The sequence below is a fragment of the Cyprinus carpio genome, chromosome B17, assembly GCF_018340385.1.
Source record: "Cyprinus carpio isolate SPL01 chromosome B17, ASM1834038v1, whole genome shotgun sequence".
Classification (NCBI taxonomy): domain Eukaryota; kingdom Metazoa; phylum Chordata; class Actinopteri; order Cypriniformes; family Cyprinidae; genus Cyprinus; species Cyprinus carpio.
Window position 1 is genome coordinate 21,471,692 of NC_056613.1, and position 15,684 is coordinate 21,487,375.

General features: G+C 35.4%; 2 protein-coding genes across 5 annotated transcripts; both read left to right on the forward strand.

Annotated features, from left to right (window-relative positions):
- The first annotated feature begins 555 nt into the window (after positions 1 to 555).
- Positions 556 to 8,429, forward strand: nt5c1ab (5'-nucleotidase, cytosolic IAb). 3 transcript variants are annotated; one of them, XM_042742792.1, is made up of 7 exons: positions 656 to 776; positions 852 to 1,018; positions 3,220 to 3,387; positions 3,570 to 3,699; positions 6,659 to 6,781; positions 6,874 to 7,058; positions 7,222 to 8,429. In XM_042742792.1, exons 2-7 carry the CDS (start codon positions 932 to 934, stop codon positions 7,600 to 7,602), a joined length of 1,074 nt encoding a protein of 357 aa, XP_042598726.1. In that variant the 5' UTR covers positions 656 to 776; positions 852 to 931; the 3' UTR covers positions 7,603 to 8,429. The 3 variants fall into 3 exon arrangements, with proteins under 3 accessions (XP_042598724.1, XP_042598726.1, XP_042598727.1); XM_042742790.1 differs by having other exon boundaries at positions 556 to 1,018; XM_042742793.1 differs by lacking the exons at positions 656 to 776; positions 852 to 1,018 and adding an exon at positions 1,064 to 1,316.
- A 326-nt stretch (positions 8,430 to 8,755) lies between these two features.
- On the forward strand, positions 8,756 to 14,512 carry LOC122140185 (multiple epidermal growth factor-like domains protein 9). Of its 2 annotated transcripts, XM_042742794.1 has the most exons (10): positions 8,756 to 8,915; positions 9,064 to 9,156; positions 10,853 to 10,996; positions 11,103 to 11,241; positions 11,329 to 11,417; positions 11,998 to 12,061; positions 12,565 to 12,653; positions 12,917 to 13,029; positions 13,189 to 13,345; positions 13,819 to 14,512. In XM_042742794.1, exons 2-10 carry the CDS (start codon positions 9,108 to 9,110, stop codon positions 13,974 to 13,976), a joined length of 1,002 nt encoding a protein of 333 aa, XP_042598728.1. In that variant the 5' UTR covers positions 8,756 to 8,915; positions 9,064 to 9,107; the 3' UTR covers positions 13,977 to 14,512. The 2 variants fall into 2 exon arrangements, with proteins under 2 accessions (XP_042598728.1, XP_042598729.1); XM_042742795.1 differs by having other exon boundaries at positions 8,764 to 9,156.
- The last annotated feature ends 1,172 nt before the right edge of the window (positions 14,513 to 15,684 follow it).

Sequence of the window (15,684 nt, forward strand, 5' to 3'; positions counted from 1 at the left end):
CTTTAATTTATATATTTCTATATTTTTTGAGTTACATATACACTTCTGAGGGTATATAAACACTATTACATTCAAAAGTTTGGGGTCAGTAAGATGTTTTAAATTCAGCAAGGAAGGATCAAATTGATAAAATCATTTATAAGATACAATTTATAGACACAAATAATCATTTATAGAAACAAAAGTATCTGTTTTTTTTTTAATTCATCCAAAAATCCTGACCTTTACACAAATATGTTAAGCAGCGCAACTGTTATCAGCATATTAGAATGATTTCTGAAGGAGACTGGACTAATAATGCTGAAAATGTAGAGTTGCATCACAAGAAAAAATAAGTTATTTTAAATTGCAATCATACATCAGAATAAGTCTGTTTTACTGTATTTGAGATCAAATAAATGCAGTGTTGATGAGCATAAGAGACGAGAGATGACAAATCTTTCTGACCACGTCTGTCTAGTAGTATACATAACTTTTTCATATTCCTTTTTTGAGCTTCATGGAAAATGCAATGCACACAGCTCAGAATGTCTTTGGAGTCATTATATGAGGTGCTCTTGTGCATTAGAGCTAATCATGAAGGGCTATTGCTCTCTTCTAGGGACCTTTCTATGCATCAATTTGCCTCAGATCCCCAGAGTCCAAAAAACATTTTCTCCATTAGCAGATGATGTAAACACACAAACTGCAGCATGTACACCCACACTCATAGATGCCACACACTGCATCATCAAGTCCGGAAGCAGCAGATGATGGAGATGTGGAGTGGGAAGGAGGTGAGGATGACGACCATGCACATCTAAATCAGTGTGTGCTCAGCTGATTGCTCTTTGGGTTCTGCTTTGCTCCAGGGGATGTGTCTGCCCAGTACCCAGTCAGTGTTTGTGTGTGAAGGTCATACTTCTGAGCATCAGTCTCTCAGCTGTTGATCATGAATAAACCTCAGGTGAAAGAGATGCACACTTTTGGGGAGCAGGAGACCTGTAACCAGTCGAGTCCCAGCAAGAAACCTACACTGGTGAGTCTGTAGCCAAGTCCCTTGTAATATAGCGACATATAGTAGCTACCGTTTGTGAAGCTAGCTTGTGTTGAGCTCACCAGAGGTGTCTGCATTTGATAAGGGCTCTAAAAATACCCGCGCCTCCTGCAGCGAGACACTGAGCAGACGCGATGGCGCGACCGTTTTGCTGCAGTGATGCCGCTGAGGAATAAACCTGTATTCAACAGTGGATCAGCAAACAGAATAACAAGGCAGCTTACAGAAGAGGACTATGTTCCGTGATAAACCCGCAGCGCAGAATTTGTTATGAGCGATTGTACGTTTTTAGAAAAAGCGATATGAAGACGCGCTCGTGACCAGTTGCTTTTATAAGCTGCGTGCTTCGGTTAATTTAGCAACAACGCAGATTGCGCAGCGATTTATGAAAAAATGTCTTTCTAACAGTTTATGTCTATCCATCAATTTATCTATCTATCTATCTATCTATCTATCTATCTATCTATCTATCTATCTATCTATCTATCTATCTAGCTACAGTGGGAAAAATATTTATTTGATCCCCTGCTGATTTTATAAGTTTGTCCTCTTACAAAGAAATGAAGGGTCTGCAATTTTTATGGTAGGTTTATTTTAATGGATAAAGACAGAATACCAACCAAAAAAATCCAGAAAGAACACATTACTGTATATAAAGGTTAGAAACTGATTTGCATTTCAGTGAGTGAAATAAGTATTTGATCCCCTACCAACCAGCAAGAATTCTGGCTCCCACAGATTGCTTATGTGCTAATGTGGAACACAGATTAGTCCTGTAACTTTAGAGGTTTAGAAGTTACTCCTAATGTCAGCTCGTTAGGTGTATAAGACACCTGTCCATCTGTATCTTCCATTCCAACCTCTCCCACCACCACGGGCAAGACCCAAGAGCTGTCAGAGGATGTCAGAGACAAGATTGTAGATCTGCACAAGGCTTGAATGGCCTTCAAAACCATCAGCAAGAAGCTGAGGAGGAGACAACTGTTGGTGCGATTATTCGAAATGGAAGAAATACAAAATAACCATCAATTGGCCTCGGTCTGGAGCTCCGTGCAAGATCTCACCTCATGGGGTAAGGATGATCATGAGAGAGGTGAGGGATCAGCCCAGAACTACACGGGAGGAGCTTGTTAATGATCTTAAGGCAGTTGGGACCACAGTCACCAAGCAAAACATTGGACTGAAATCCTGCAGCGCCCGCAAGGTCCTTCTGCTCAAGAAAACAGTACAGGCCTGTTTAAAGTTTGCCAGTGAACATCTAAATGATTCCGAGAAGGCTTGGGAGAAAGTGCTGTGGTCAGATGAGAGCAAAATTGAGCTCTTTGGCATTAACTCGACTCGCCGTATTTGGGGGGAGAGATATGCTGACTATGACCCCAAGAACACAATCCCTACAGTCAAGCACAGAGGTGGAAACATTATGCTTTGGGGCTGTTTTTCTGCTAAGGGTACAGGATGACTTTACCATATTGAGAGGCAGATGGACAGGGCCATGCATTGTAAAATCTTGGACGAGAACCTCCTTCCCTCAGCCAGAACACTGAAGATGGGTCATGGATGGGTCTTGCTGCATGACAATGACCCGAAACATACCGCCAACGCAACAAAGGAGTGGCTCAAGAAGAAGCACATTAAGGTCATGTGGCCGAGCCCGTCTCCAGACCTCAATCCTACAGAAAACCTTTGAGGGGGAGCTGAAACTTCGATTTGCCAAACAACAGCCAAGAAACCTTGAGGATCTGTGAAGAGGAGTGGACCAAAATTCCTTTTGAGATGTGTGCAAACCTGGTGACCAACTACAAAAAACATCTTACCTCTGTGCTTGCCAACAAGGGTTTCTGCACCAAGTACTAAGTCATGTTTTGCTTGAGGATCAAACACTTATTTCACTCACTGAAATGCAAATCAATTTCTGACCTTCATATAATTTGTTTTTTTTTTGGTTGGTATTCGGTCTCTATATGTTAAAATGAACCTACCATAAAAATTACAGACTCTTAATGTCTTTGTAAGTGAGCAAAATCAGCATGGAATCAAATAAATATTTCCCCCACTGTATGTATCTATCTGTCTGTCTATCAATCTTTTTGTTGCAAAATTCGAAATATATTTGAAATAACACTCAAATAGTAACCAAAAATGTATGGGCTATACCTTCAGTATGTAATATTATGTTTATTCAGCCAAAGCCTCAGAATGCCATCACTATCGCCGTGTCCTCCCGTGCTCTCTTCAATATGGATCGAGAGCAGGACATTTATGAGCAGCAGGGAATGGAGGATTACCTGAAATATCAGATCCAACATGAGATCGAGCCATTCGCACCCGGACCTGCATTCCCCTTCATTAAGGTCAAACCTGTTATATTGTATTTACATACATCAGTGATTAGCAATGATATAATTAATACGAATAATAATAATAAAAAAAGTTTACAATTATCTCAACTTAAGGGAAGAAAATATTCATTTTTGTCATCCAGTTATCCAGGCTATGGATATAGAGGGAAATGTTATTTTTCTGTGCTGTGTAGGCAGTGGAGGCAGTGAACACTCGACTCAGGGAGCTGTATCCAGACAGTGAAGAGCTCTTCGATGTGGTTCTGATGACCAGCAATCATGCTCATGTGGGACTTCGGCTCATAAATTCAATTAACTATTACCGTAAGTCAAAAGATGTTTGACCGCACTGGGATGCTGAGTTGCTTTGAAAATTGTAATATACAATTATCTTGTAATATATCAGTATTTATCATCTAATAAGTTTTAATTTAGATTTATTTTTTTTCTGGTAAAAATTTGTATGAAGATACTGAATATCTGACAAATTCATGAATACAATGATTTGGGTTTATACCCAAAAATTACTGAACCCAGTAGAATTACACCCCATTGTGCCACTCTGATTGATAACATATTTACTAATGATATTGAAAATAATACTTTGAGAGGTCTATTAATAAATGACATTAGTGATCATCTACCATTTTTTACAGTTTATGACAATAACTATAAGAGAAAACAGCTAGGTGTAAAACAAGGTTACAGACGAGTGAGGACAGAGAAAACTATAAATGCATTTAAGAGCGACTTATTAGTATATATGCACATTTACTCACAGTCTCATTACTATGTGATTTTATGTATTTATTTATTTAAAGGCTGGGGAGTTGTATACAAAGAAAATGATGTTGACAATGCGTATAACACATTTTAAAAATATTTATATCATTATATGAAAAAAAATGTCCAATCATACAATATTATAGAAAACAAAAATCCATAGATCGACCATGGATCACAAAGGGATTACAAAATTCCTGTAAAAAGAAGAATACACTCTATAGAGAATTTATAAAACACAGAACTAGAGAGGTATGTAATAAACATAAAAAAATATAAAAATAATTTAACCCGTATCTTACGGGTTTGTAGAAAGGAATATTATAGTAAAATAATAGTATTAATAAAAACAACATTAAAGGAATATGGGGTAGGCTATATTAAATAGTATTATTAAAAAAGGTACTGGACAACAAAGTTATCCTTTATATTTTATTGATAACAATACTATAAAGGATAATATGGATGATGTGGTTAATAGCTTTAATCAATTTTTTTTGTGTGTGTGTGTGTGTGTGTGTGAGTGTTGGACCAAAATTGGCAAAAGAAATTCAAGACCCAGTGTCATCGGAAGATTGGAATGACAATTTTCTTTACATCTTAAATAAGTGTAAATATAAAACATTGATTGTAATGAAGTTGTGAAAAAGGTCATTGAGGGGATATCAAAACCAATAACACATATTTGTAATCTATAATTTAAAAAATCTGTAAATTTCCAAACAAAATTAAAATAGCCAAAGTGGTTCCGCTGTAAGAAACTTGGAATAGACATAATTTTTCAAACTACAGGCCTGTTTCTCTACTTCCACAATTTTCCAAAATTCTAAAAAAAGTACTATAAATTTTTAGACATATAAATTACTCTCTGACAGTCAATATGGATTCAGATCAAATAGTTCAACATCATTGGCATCAATTGATTCAGTTGAAGAAAATACAAAAGCTATAGATCAGTTTGCATTTGGAGTTTTCATAGATATTTAAAAAGCTTTTGACACAACTGATCATAATATATTAATTAATAAACTGAAATGTATGGGATTAGGGGCTTATACTTGACTGGGTGAAAAGTTATTTAGAGAAAGAAATCAGTTTGTGAAGTTGGGGGAATATTCATCTTTGTGCTTGAGCATTGCTTGTGGCATCCCCCAGGGGTCAGTACTGGGTCCAAAGTTATTTCTGCTTTATATAAATGATATCACCAAAGTATCAAAAATTGTAAAACTAGATGATATAAATATTTTTTGTTCTGGGGGGAATTTGAAGGAGCTATTGAAGACCATCTCTTCAGAAAAGGGTATATTAAAAATGTGGTTTTGATAGAAATAAAATTATCATAAGACATTAATAAAACTAAATTTATGTTATTTGGGAATTGTAAAACAAGTACACAAGTCCAGATATAGATAGATGGTGTGGATGTAGAAAGGGTAAATGAAAATAAGTTTCTTGGGGTGATAATAGATGACACATTAAGTTGGAAATCTCACAAAAAACATACATACATAAACTTTCTTGTTCTGGACCACAAATCACTCTACATTATAGCACATTAATATTACCATATTTAAAAATTATTGCTCAGAGGTTTGGGGCAATACTTATAAATGCAAATTATCATCACTATTTATGTTGCAAAAAAAGAGCAATACGGATAATTCATAAAAAGGGTTATAGAGATCACACAAATTCATTATTTGTAAAATCAAACACATCAAAATGTATTTATGTATAAGGCAAAAAAAAAACTATTTAATATAAAATTTGATGGTAAAAAAAAATGGAGAGAGGAAAGAGTGTAACTCTAAGCAACTTTATATTTGTATAACATTGAGAAGTTTATATATTTCTGTGAAGCGAAATTGTGGAGCAGACTAAGTTTAGTGCTCAAACGTGACCCAGTTTAAAAAGCAGTATAAACGTATGATTTCAGAATGCATATAGAGGAAGAATGGATTTGACTAGGTATTCATACAGATTATTTAGTTATTGTTTTTATCCATGTTATGTATATTATATAAACATGTATGCAGTAAATTGTAAAGAATGTATTTAAGACCAAATAATTTCGGCATCCATTGTATGGACAAAAAATACAATGGAAGTCAATGGGATCTGAAACAGTGCTGTTACCAACATTTTTTTAAAAAATATCTTCCTTTATAAGTTTTAGTAATTTTTTTGTGTGTGTTTTTGTCATTTTTATTATTAATATATATATATATATATTTTTTATATGTCTAAATAGTTCTAATGCATTGGCAACTCGTGAAAATGAAGATTTTTATATTTTATTTTACTATAGTTTTAATTTTAGTTTTAGTTAACTACAGTAATCCTGCCATTATGTTCTGCTGTCAAGTTACACAGGTTTGGAACTAAATCTTTTTAGTGCAACTATGTTTCCTTACAGATGCTTACTTCACTAACTGAGCTCATTGTAGTTATTAAAAGATATTATGAGATACTATCTTGTGTTGTTTATTTTTATTTCCAGAGCTATTTATAGAGCGCTTTTGTATGACTGGAGGCAACAGTCTTATTGGGTATCTGAAAGCCTACCACGCCAACCTTTATCTGTCAGCTGATTCACTGAAAGTTAGAGAAGCCATTGATGAAGGTGAGTGGAGTGGTTTGGGAAATTAATTAACTTTTAATGGTAGAATCATAAATACACTCATTTTGATTCAATATGAAATTCTTTCTTATTAGGAATCGCAGCAGCAACTGTATTCTCACCTGGAAAAATCACAGAGTTGTCGGAGACTCAGCTGCGAGTGGCCTTTGATGGAGATGCCGTTCTCTTTTCAGATGAGTCAGAGATAATCTACAAAGCCCACGGACTGGACAAGTTCTATGAGCATGAGAAAGCCCATGAAAATAAACCTCTTGATCATGTATGTTCAATTTAAATTCAATAGCATGCAATAATATACTGCGTTTAAACTCAATTGATGATGTAAATGATTGCTGTAAAACATCTACTGGCACTTTTTCACAAGAAAACAGGGATATTACACTTCTGACAACAGTGAATTATTACCTTACCATTTTTCATAGGGACCACTTAAAGGGTTCTTGGAGGCTCTAGGGAAGCTGCAACAGAAATTCTATGCCAAAGGTCAGCGCCTGGACTGTCCCATCCGCACCTATTTGGTAACAGCTCGCAGTGCAGCCAGTTCAGGCACCCGGGCCCTCAAGACCTTACGTTCCTGGGGTCTAGAGACAGATGAGGCCCTCTTCCTAGCAGGAGCCCCTAAAGGCCCCATGCTGGAAAAGATCAGACCTCACATCTTTTTCGATGATCAAATGTTCCACGTGGAGGGAGCAACAGAACTTGGGACTGTGGCGGCTCATGTTCCCTATGGAATTTCCCAGAAGATTCAATCAAAGACAGCGAGGGATGTAAAAAAAGACATGCCAGCCAAGCAGCTAGAGTGAATCTGCTCTCTTCATCCTGGCTGTGATGGGTTTAAATTAGGTTTTAAATGGATGATTCACCCCAAAATTAAAAATCTCTCATCATTTACTCCTAGATTTACACATCTAACCTGTGTGAGTTTATTTCTTATTCAGAAGAATGTTAGTAACCAAACTGAGCCGACGGTAGCCATTGACTTTCATAGTATGGAAAAAATAAAAGTACTATGGAAGTCAGTGGCTACCAGCCATTTTTGAGTTTCTCTGTGATTGGTTACTTTCCAAAAGTAAGTAAATAAAGTGTTAAAATGGCTACTCTGTGAGTTTTGCTTTTCCAGCTTCCAAAAGTGGACCCTTTGCACTGAACATCATAGTTTTAAAGTTGTTTACTAAGTTATATCAAGCCATAAATAAACAGAGAAAGAAAACTAGGCAAGAAGTGGTATTATACCGTTGAGTTAAATTGTTACACTTTCTGTTCTAATGTAATAGCAAATGTTATTTATTTTATTATGCCAGAGTCTAGCTAAAGCTATAAATGCACCAAATGCGTGTTGGATATCATAAATATAACCTTTAGCCATGCATATTTTCAGCTTTTATACTGTAATGGTCTGGTTTTGAATCACCATCTGTTATTGTTTACTGTAAAGGGCTGTTTTACACTCTGTATTGAAACCTTTATGTGTGCACATCTGTTTTTACAGTGTTTAAATCCATCAGTGTTACTATGGACAGATTTGGTTCATTTGTTCATGAAATCCGGTGTGTTACTCAGGACATGCTCAAGTCAGTGTTTGCACTAAACACCATAATAAACAGTGAAGAGGAAATAAATGGTCAAAAATATTTTTTTTTCTCATTTGAGTGCAAAATACTGAAGTAGGCTAGGTAACAGACTTTCCCAGCTATCTGAAATGGAGCACATTGAAAAAGTGAGAGAAAGCAATCCAGCTTTGATAGTTGTGCTTTGTCACTTGTGTAAACTAAGCAATAGAAATGACCTCGTGGCGAAATGACAGAAATATCACTATTTCTCAACTTCTTCAAATAACCCCTTAACGTGTGTGTGTGTGTGTGTGTGTGTGTGTGTGTGTGTGTGTGTGTGTGTGTGTGTGTGTGTGTGTGTGTGTGAAAACTACAGTTACCATAGTAACGTTGAGGTCCTAAGGGCGGGACTTCAGAAATGTCGTCAGTTCAGAAACTGTTGGACCTTTAACTCGCGTCCTGCTGGTTAATGTGTCACACAAGTTAAATAGTTCGTCTAACTTCTGGAGTTTAGTTTCAGTTTAGTTCATGTTTACAGGACGTTTGTAGACGATACAAACAGTAAGGTAATAGTGAATCGTTTCGGTCTTTGTTTAGGAATGTGACTAATCACATGATTAGTGTCTTATGACATTGACGAGCCCACGAAAGAGGGAATGAGAGCAGAAACAGTACCCAATAATACACTAATACTGTCTGTGGTGATGAATTCAGATGGCTAGACAGATGTGGAGACTCCTGAAGTAAACCGCTGGATCATGGAGCGTTTGGGAGCTCAGTCTCTTCTCGCCATCGCTTGTGTTTTGGGTGAGTTTCCGGATCACAACCATGATCACAACAGATCTACTGATAAATGTGTCTTAGCGCAATGTCAAAACGCATTTTAATATTTAACTACTTAACAGATATTTTAAAATATATAGAAGTGTCATGGTCGTGAAGAAAAAAGTAAAGGTTTTTGTCTGGTTAGTTAAAATAATAAATGCCTATCTAGGCAATATTTATTTTTAACCCGATGTTTGATATTGTTATAGAATAATATATATATAGGTGTTTTTAAAAATCAGTTTCCATAATGTATTTGTTTGTTTGTTGTTTTTCAATACAGAGACACATTTAGTACATATCTGAGATATCATCAACAATATTCTTCCTGATTACTAAGACAGGCCTAAAGCTGCAAATCTTTAGATCACAATCAAAAAACAAAGAACAAAGACTACTTGGGTTATTGGCATGCCATACTGTAGACATTTTTATGTTTTTATGACCTCTGATTTATTCATTTGTCAAACTACCCATTCAATGAACAGTCAAAGTTCAGATGTTCTGAAAAGTTTATTAACAAGTCAGTAAAAGTAAAACATTTTCCTTGGAGTAAGTCGTAAAAGCTTGGAAGAGAACAAACAGAAACATTAGTATTTCTGGAGTGAAATCGAGTCATATGACCGTCTCCTCAGAATAGTTGTACTTCTTCAGTGGGTGCTCGTGTCGCTGTGGGTGATCGGCCTCATGGCTAATGTGATTACAGTCACAATAAGAACTCTGTTTGCCTTTCTGCTGATGGTTAACAACCATGCTGTGCCATTTACAGTTACACCAACAGACAATAAACACACATACACAGTCGCAGGAATGTGAGTATGATTCATGTGATGCTGTTACAATAGACCTTTAAACAAAACTCGCCAAAACGTTTAGCAGTATTAAGGCAAAATAGAGAAATCGTGTCATATTTACTGCTTTTAAAAACCTACTTTGTGCTTTATAAGACATTTACAGTTCACATCAGACTAAATTAGGGTCTAGTTCAGTAAAGATGACCATCAACACAACAGTTTTGAAAAGGTTGTATATGCTTAATAAGGCTGCATTTATTTGATCAAAAATACAGTAAAAATTGTGATATTGTGAAATAGTTTAATTACAATTTAAAATAAAATTCTATCTTTATACATTTTAAAATGTCATTTATTTTGGTGAAGGCAAAGTTTAATTTTCAGCATGTTCAGTGTCACATGATCCTTCAGAAATCATTTTAATATGCTGATTTGGTGCTTAAGAAATCATTTGTTATTGTTATCAATGATGAAAATGTTTGTGCTGCTTATTAGTTTTGTGGAAACTGAGAGGAAAGAGGGAAGAATTTAAATTTTTTTTTAAATAAAAACTATTTTGGTTTTATTCCTCGCACTAAATGGCGCACAAGTTTGGATGACTTTTTTGTGTTTTGTTGTCATTTTCCGGAGCTTTACAGTCACTGTCTGTATTCATTGTATGGAAAAGAGAAGCATGAACATTATGCAAAATCTTTTTTTTTTTTTTTTGCTTAACATAAGAAATATAACAAAAATAATTTGGATTTTGAATCACATGATGTGTATAATTAGACAATGACAGACTGTTTTTGGGTGACCTAAGCCTTTAAAAGCATAATTATGCTTTTAAGATGATTGTTTCATATGATTTATGCTAACCTAGTTTGTCCTCTATCGCTGTGTAGGAGTGGTGGTGAGTCAGACAACACTCAGTCCTGCTGTGACGATCACCACAACCAGTGCAAGCATGAGCACTACAGGGCCCAGCTGCTCCAGCCTCAACACCTCCACCTGCGTGGCCTGCGCTCCTGGCTCTTATTATGATAACGGTAGGTGCTCTTTTGTGTGTTAGGAAGGTGAATTGGGTTCATTTTGATTTCATGTTGCCTTAAAAGTTGAAGCTGACGCATGCACTTTCTCTCTCTCTGTTCTCAGAAACTCTGCTGTGTTCCTGCTGTCCCGAGGCAGGCCTGTGTGTGTTACCTGGAGCCTGTCTTCTGTGCGTCCAGGGTTTCTATCAGCCTCTAGCAGGACAGCAGGGCTGTGTGCCCTGTTCATCTGGGTTTTACAGCAAGTGAGAGGAGAAAGTATTACGCTGTTGTTTATTTAAATCATAAGCAATCTTTCTATGCCAACCATGCTTTAATAATTTTTTCATTAGTTCCACTGGAAGCCCTGTCTGCCAGCCGTGCCCTACTGGGTCCTACAGCAATAACACAGGCTCTGCCTCCTGTACAGCATGTGCACCAGGTAACAAGTGATATGTCATTCATTCATTCAGTTTATTCTAATTTTTCTTTCTTTTTTTTTTTTTGCTTTGTTATATAAATAAATTGACACATTGGGGGTGGAGAAAAAATATGCAACTACATATTAAAATATATTGAGGGGTAGTTAGAATTTAGATTAATTAGAATTTATATATATATGTGTGTGTGTGTGTACGTATGAATATGTATGTGTGTGTATATATATATATATATATATATATATATATATATATATATATATATATATATATATATATATGTACATATATATATACATTTATTTATTTATATATATATATATAGATATATATATATATATATATATATATATCTATATACGTATGTATATGTGTGTGTGCATGTGTATATATTGTATATAAATTAAATTGTATGTAAATTATTCTTTTTTTATTTAAAAGAATACTTCTCCATGAGAAATAAAACTGCATGAGTATTATATACCTTACTTTTATGAGATGTAAAATGTAATCTGAAAGTAAGCATTCTAGTAAGCATTTGAAAAAATATGTATCTGTTTTTTTTTCTGCTTATTGCTTCAGGTTTCTACACATCTTTGCAAAATTCAACATCCTGTAACCCATGTCCACAAGGCACGTCCTGCAAGTAAGTTTCTTTTTTTGACCATTGCACCATAAAAAATACATCTCAGGCTTTGAGTAATATGCACTTTATTATTATTTTTTTTTGTGTACACATTACATTTTTTAATGTAGAAATTAAACATTGGATATTTAATAACATTTAGTTCTTGTATGTGCGCGCACACACACACACATACACACTCATATATATATAAATATATATATATATATATATATATATATATATATATATATATATATATATATATATATATATATATATATAATATAAATGCAGATTTTGTTTTGATGTGTTTTTACAAAGGTTAAATTATATGGCTATTAATAAACCATCTCTTTTTATACACTTGATGAAATCCTCTCTGTTGACTTGTTAAATTTCAATGCTGTGCTTTGTATTCCTAATATGTCAGTCGTCGTAGCGGTGTCATTGCAGACCACAGGACTGTCAGAATTTGTTGTAAACAAGTTTTCTTTGTTGCTTCCTTTCTGCCCTTTTGATAGTTCCTCCAGCTGTACTCAGTGTCGGGTCTGTCCTGCAGGCTCAGAGGCTCTACAGACCGCTTCCAAAGAATGTACGCCTTGTCGCCCAGGTATCTTCTTCTTTTAGCCACATTGCTTACTTAAAATATATGAAAAACGAAATGTAGTTTTTGTGATATAAATCTCTGGAGACAAATAAATCCATGTTACTCAGAAATATGATAGACATGATGAAATTGATCATATCAGCATGATAAAAGGTTAGTTCAGTACATGAATAAACGTCTTTGTTGAATAAGAAAATCAGAATTTCCACAGTACACTTATGAAACTCAAATGATGTCTATGTTTTTTTTTTGTTTTTTTTTGACAGGAATGCACAAGCCTTCCCAACAAACCATGTGTCAGATTTGCAGCAGTGGTTTTTATCAGATCCACTGGGGCCAAGAGAACTGTGACGTGTGTCCTGAAAACCACTACTGCCCTGTGAGTGATTAATTCCTCTAAGCACACACACAGAGTCAGTCTTTACAGTTACCACAGGACTTTATGGTTTCCTTTTTCTGCATGCAAATCTTATACTGTAGTTTTTTTATACTTCCTTGTTTATCCAAGAAAATAAATGTACCTCTGTCTGTATCCCAGAGTCCTGATGTAAATCCGATCCAGTGTCCCGCTGATGCGTTCTGTCCTGAGGGCAGCACGGCCCCTGGTTACTGCATGGAGACCTTCTTCAGAAAGGCAGGGGACACGTGTGAACTTGCTCCTGTTACCATTGCACTGCTTGTTATTGGAGGAGGAGGTATAAATGTTTACATCACACACCAAAATTTGAAAAACGTCAGTTTCACAGATAAAAGTCTTTTTCCTAAGCTCCGCCTCTTTATTTACACACATTAGCGACATTTGGGCAGATTTTCGCCAGCCACTGTGAAAGATCCATGGTATATATTGTCAATAGTATAGCGATGCATAAAGCGTAGTTCACATATAAAGCACTTTTAAACCAAGCAGCTTTTTGTTCGTCAATGAGTCCATGATTAACTTTTTTAACCGTTGTGAAATCTGTTGGGAAATCATTTGCTCTCATCATGCAGAGTTCCAGATCGAGAGTTCCTTACTGGATTTTGAACAGTGGTGAACGTACTCAGTCACACAAGCTGAAATTATTATTTAACTTAACTTATGTTGGTCAGTATTAGATTTTAAGATTGATTTAAGGCGGGGCTTAGCAAAACATCAGTTGTCACTCTCTTAAATTCTCCTCCTCCGCAGTAGGTCTTCTCTTCATCATCGTTTTGGTTCTGCGGAAGAGAAGAGATAATGACAGCGAGCTTTCCCTTGCTCGGACGCCCCTCCTGCGAAAGGACCGCACACCTGGCCGCTTCCATGGAGTCCCTCGTGATGCAGAGCCTGTTTATGCAGGCTGGTGACATTAACAACTACACTGACCTGTTTTCAGCTGCACAGATTTTGTCTGAAAGTTTCTGTTGAGAACTTTATATTGGTAAGATACTATTAAATATTTAATGAATGAAGAGGCACTTTTCTGCATTCCATTTTTAAAACCTGTTTACTACTGATCATGTTGTGGAGTTACGTCTCTTTTGATTCTGACTGCTTTTGCAGTCTGGAAATTATGAGAAACCATTTAGTATTTTTGGGGTGTTTTCTTTTGTATGAATTTTGCATCGGATATTATGTTAAGCCATGGCACTGAATGGAATTTGGACTAAGTTGCTGGATTATGCTTATCTTGTTCACAGATGTGTGTTTACTTTTTTTTTTGGTACCACTATATTTGTTTACCTAGGGTCCTCAAGGTATATTGTATTATATAAATTTGCAATATTTCTTGTATATAACATGTGATGTCACATATTACTTTTAAAACAAAACATTTTGGACATTTTCCAAGGTTGTATACTTCTTTTCACAACTTTGATATAAAAGTGTGGTGTCTTCTTTATGCAAGTTTGACGGGTCATTTCTAAAACTTCCCTTCAGAAATTCCCAGCATGTACTTTCAATATCTGAACTGTCATATGACAGTTACTAATTACTAACTCCTGCTACTAATTATAGAGAAAATATCAGACACTTTTATTAAAACAGGAACATCATTAGGCACCATAGGTGTATATAGGTAAACAAAATATACCTATATAAAATGTGTTAAAACAATAAATGAGTAAGGAAATATTAGCTCTTTTCTTTAAGAATTAAGTACAAAGTAAGTGAAATAAGAAGTACATATGAATGATCAAAACTTAGGGATGAGTAAAATGCAGAAGTGCAAAAATCTTTCCCCTGTAGACCAGCCTTTTATGTGGGATGTTTCAACTTCCAAACTTGCACAATTGTACTCTGATAAATTTGGATTATTTCACAGTATTTGGGTTAATATTTGTTATTGCATGGGATCAGCTCTGCACAGTTCAAAAATGAGGCAGTTTTATTCCTAATAAGAATATTGTTTTCAGCCACTTTAACATTGTAAATACACAGTTTGAACATTCACACTGCACCAGGTAAATACAAAACTTAAATAATGATTATATTAAAATGTGTTGTACCTAAAGTTAAATAAAACTTTTTTACAGTTTTACATTTATTCCAAAATAATAACGAAAGGCAGTAACAATTTGAACAATATTTTGGAAAGACTTCATTAGTTAGGCTAACATTAACATGAAGTAAGAATGAACAACACTTCTACAGCATTTATTAATCTTAGCGATATGCTGTTTACTCTAGCATAGTGCAAGTGCAAATAGCCTAACTAATGCCATTAAATATGAAGAGTGCTTCTTTTATTATTATATAGGTTAGGGCTTGTTTTATGTCATCTCACCCAGGGTTTCACAGTAGCCCTTCACTGCAGAACACAAGATCCAGGGGGCGGGGGCGTGATTAGATCCACATCTAGGGGTGGAGAAGGGTGGGTTTAGGGATCAGGGGGTGGAGACGGGTAGGTTTAGGTATATGTAAGGTGACATTACCTCCATCCTTCTGTTGAATGGGAAAGCCCTCAACGCTGATTGGGTTAAATACCATAGGCCAATAAGAACAATTAATTAGCATCTATCTGTTAACTTCAAATTTAAACTAAATTATAAAACGGTTCAGTTACAACCATTA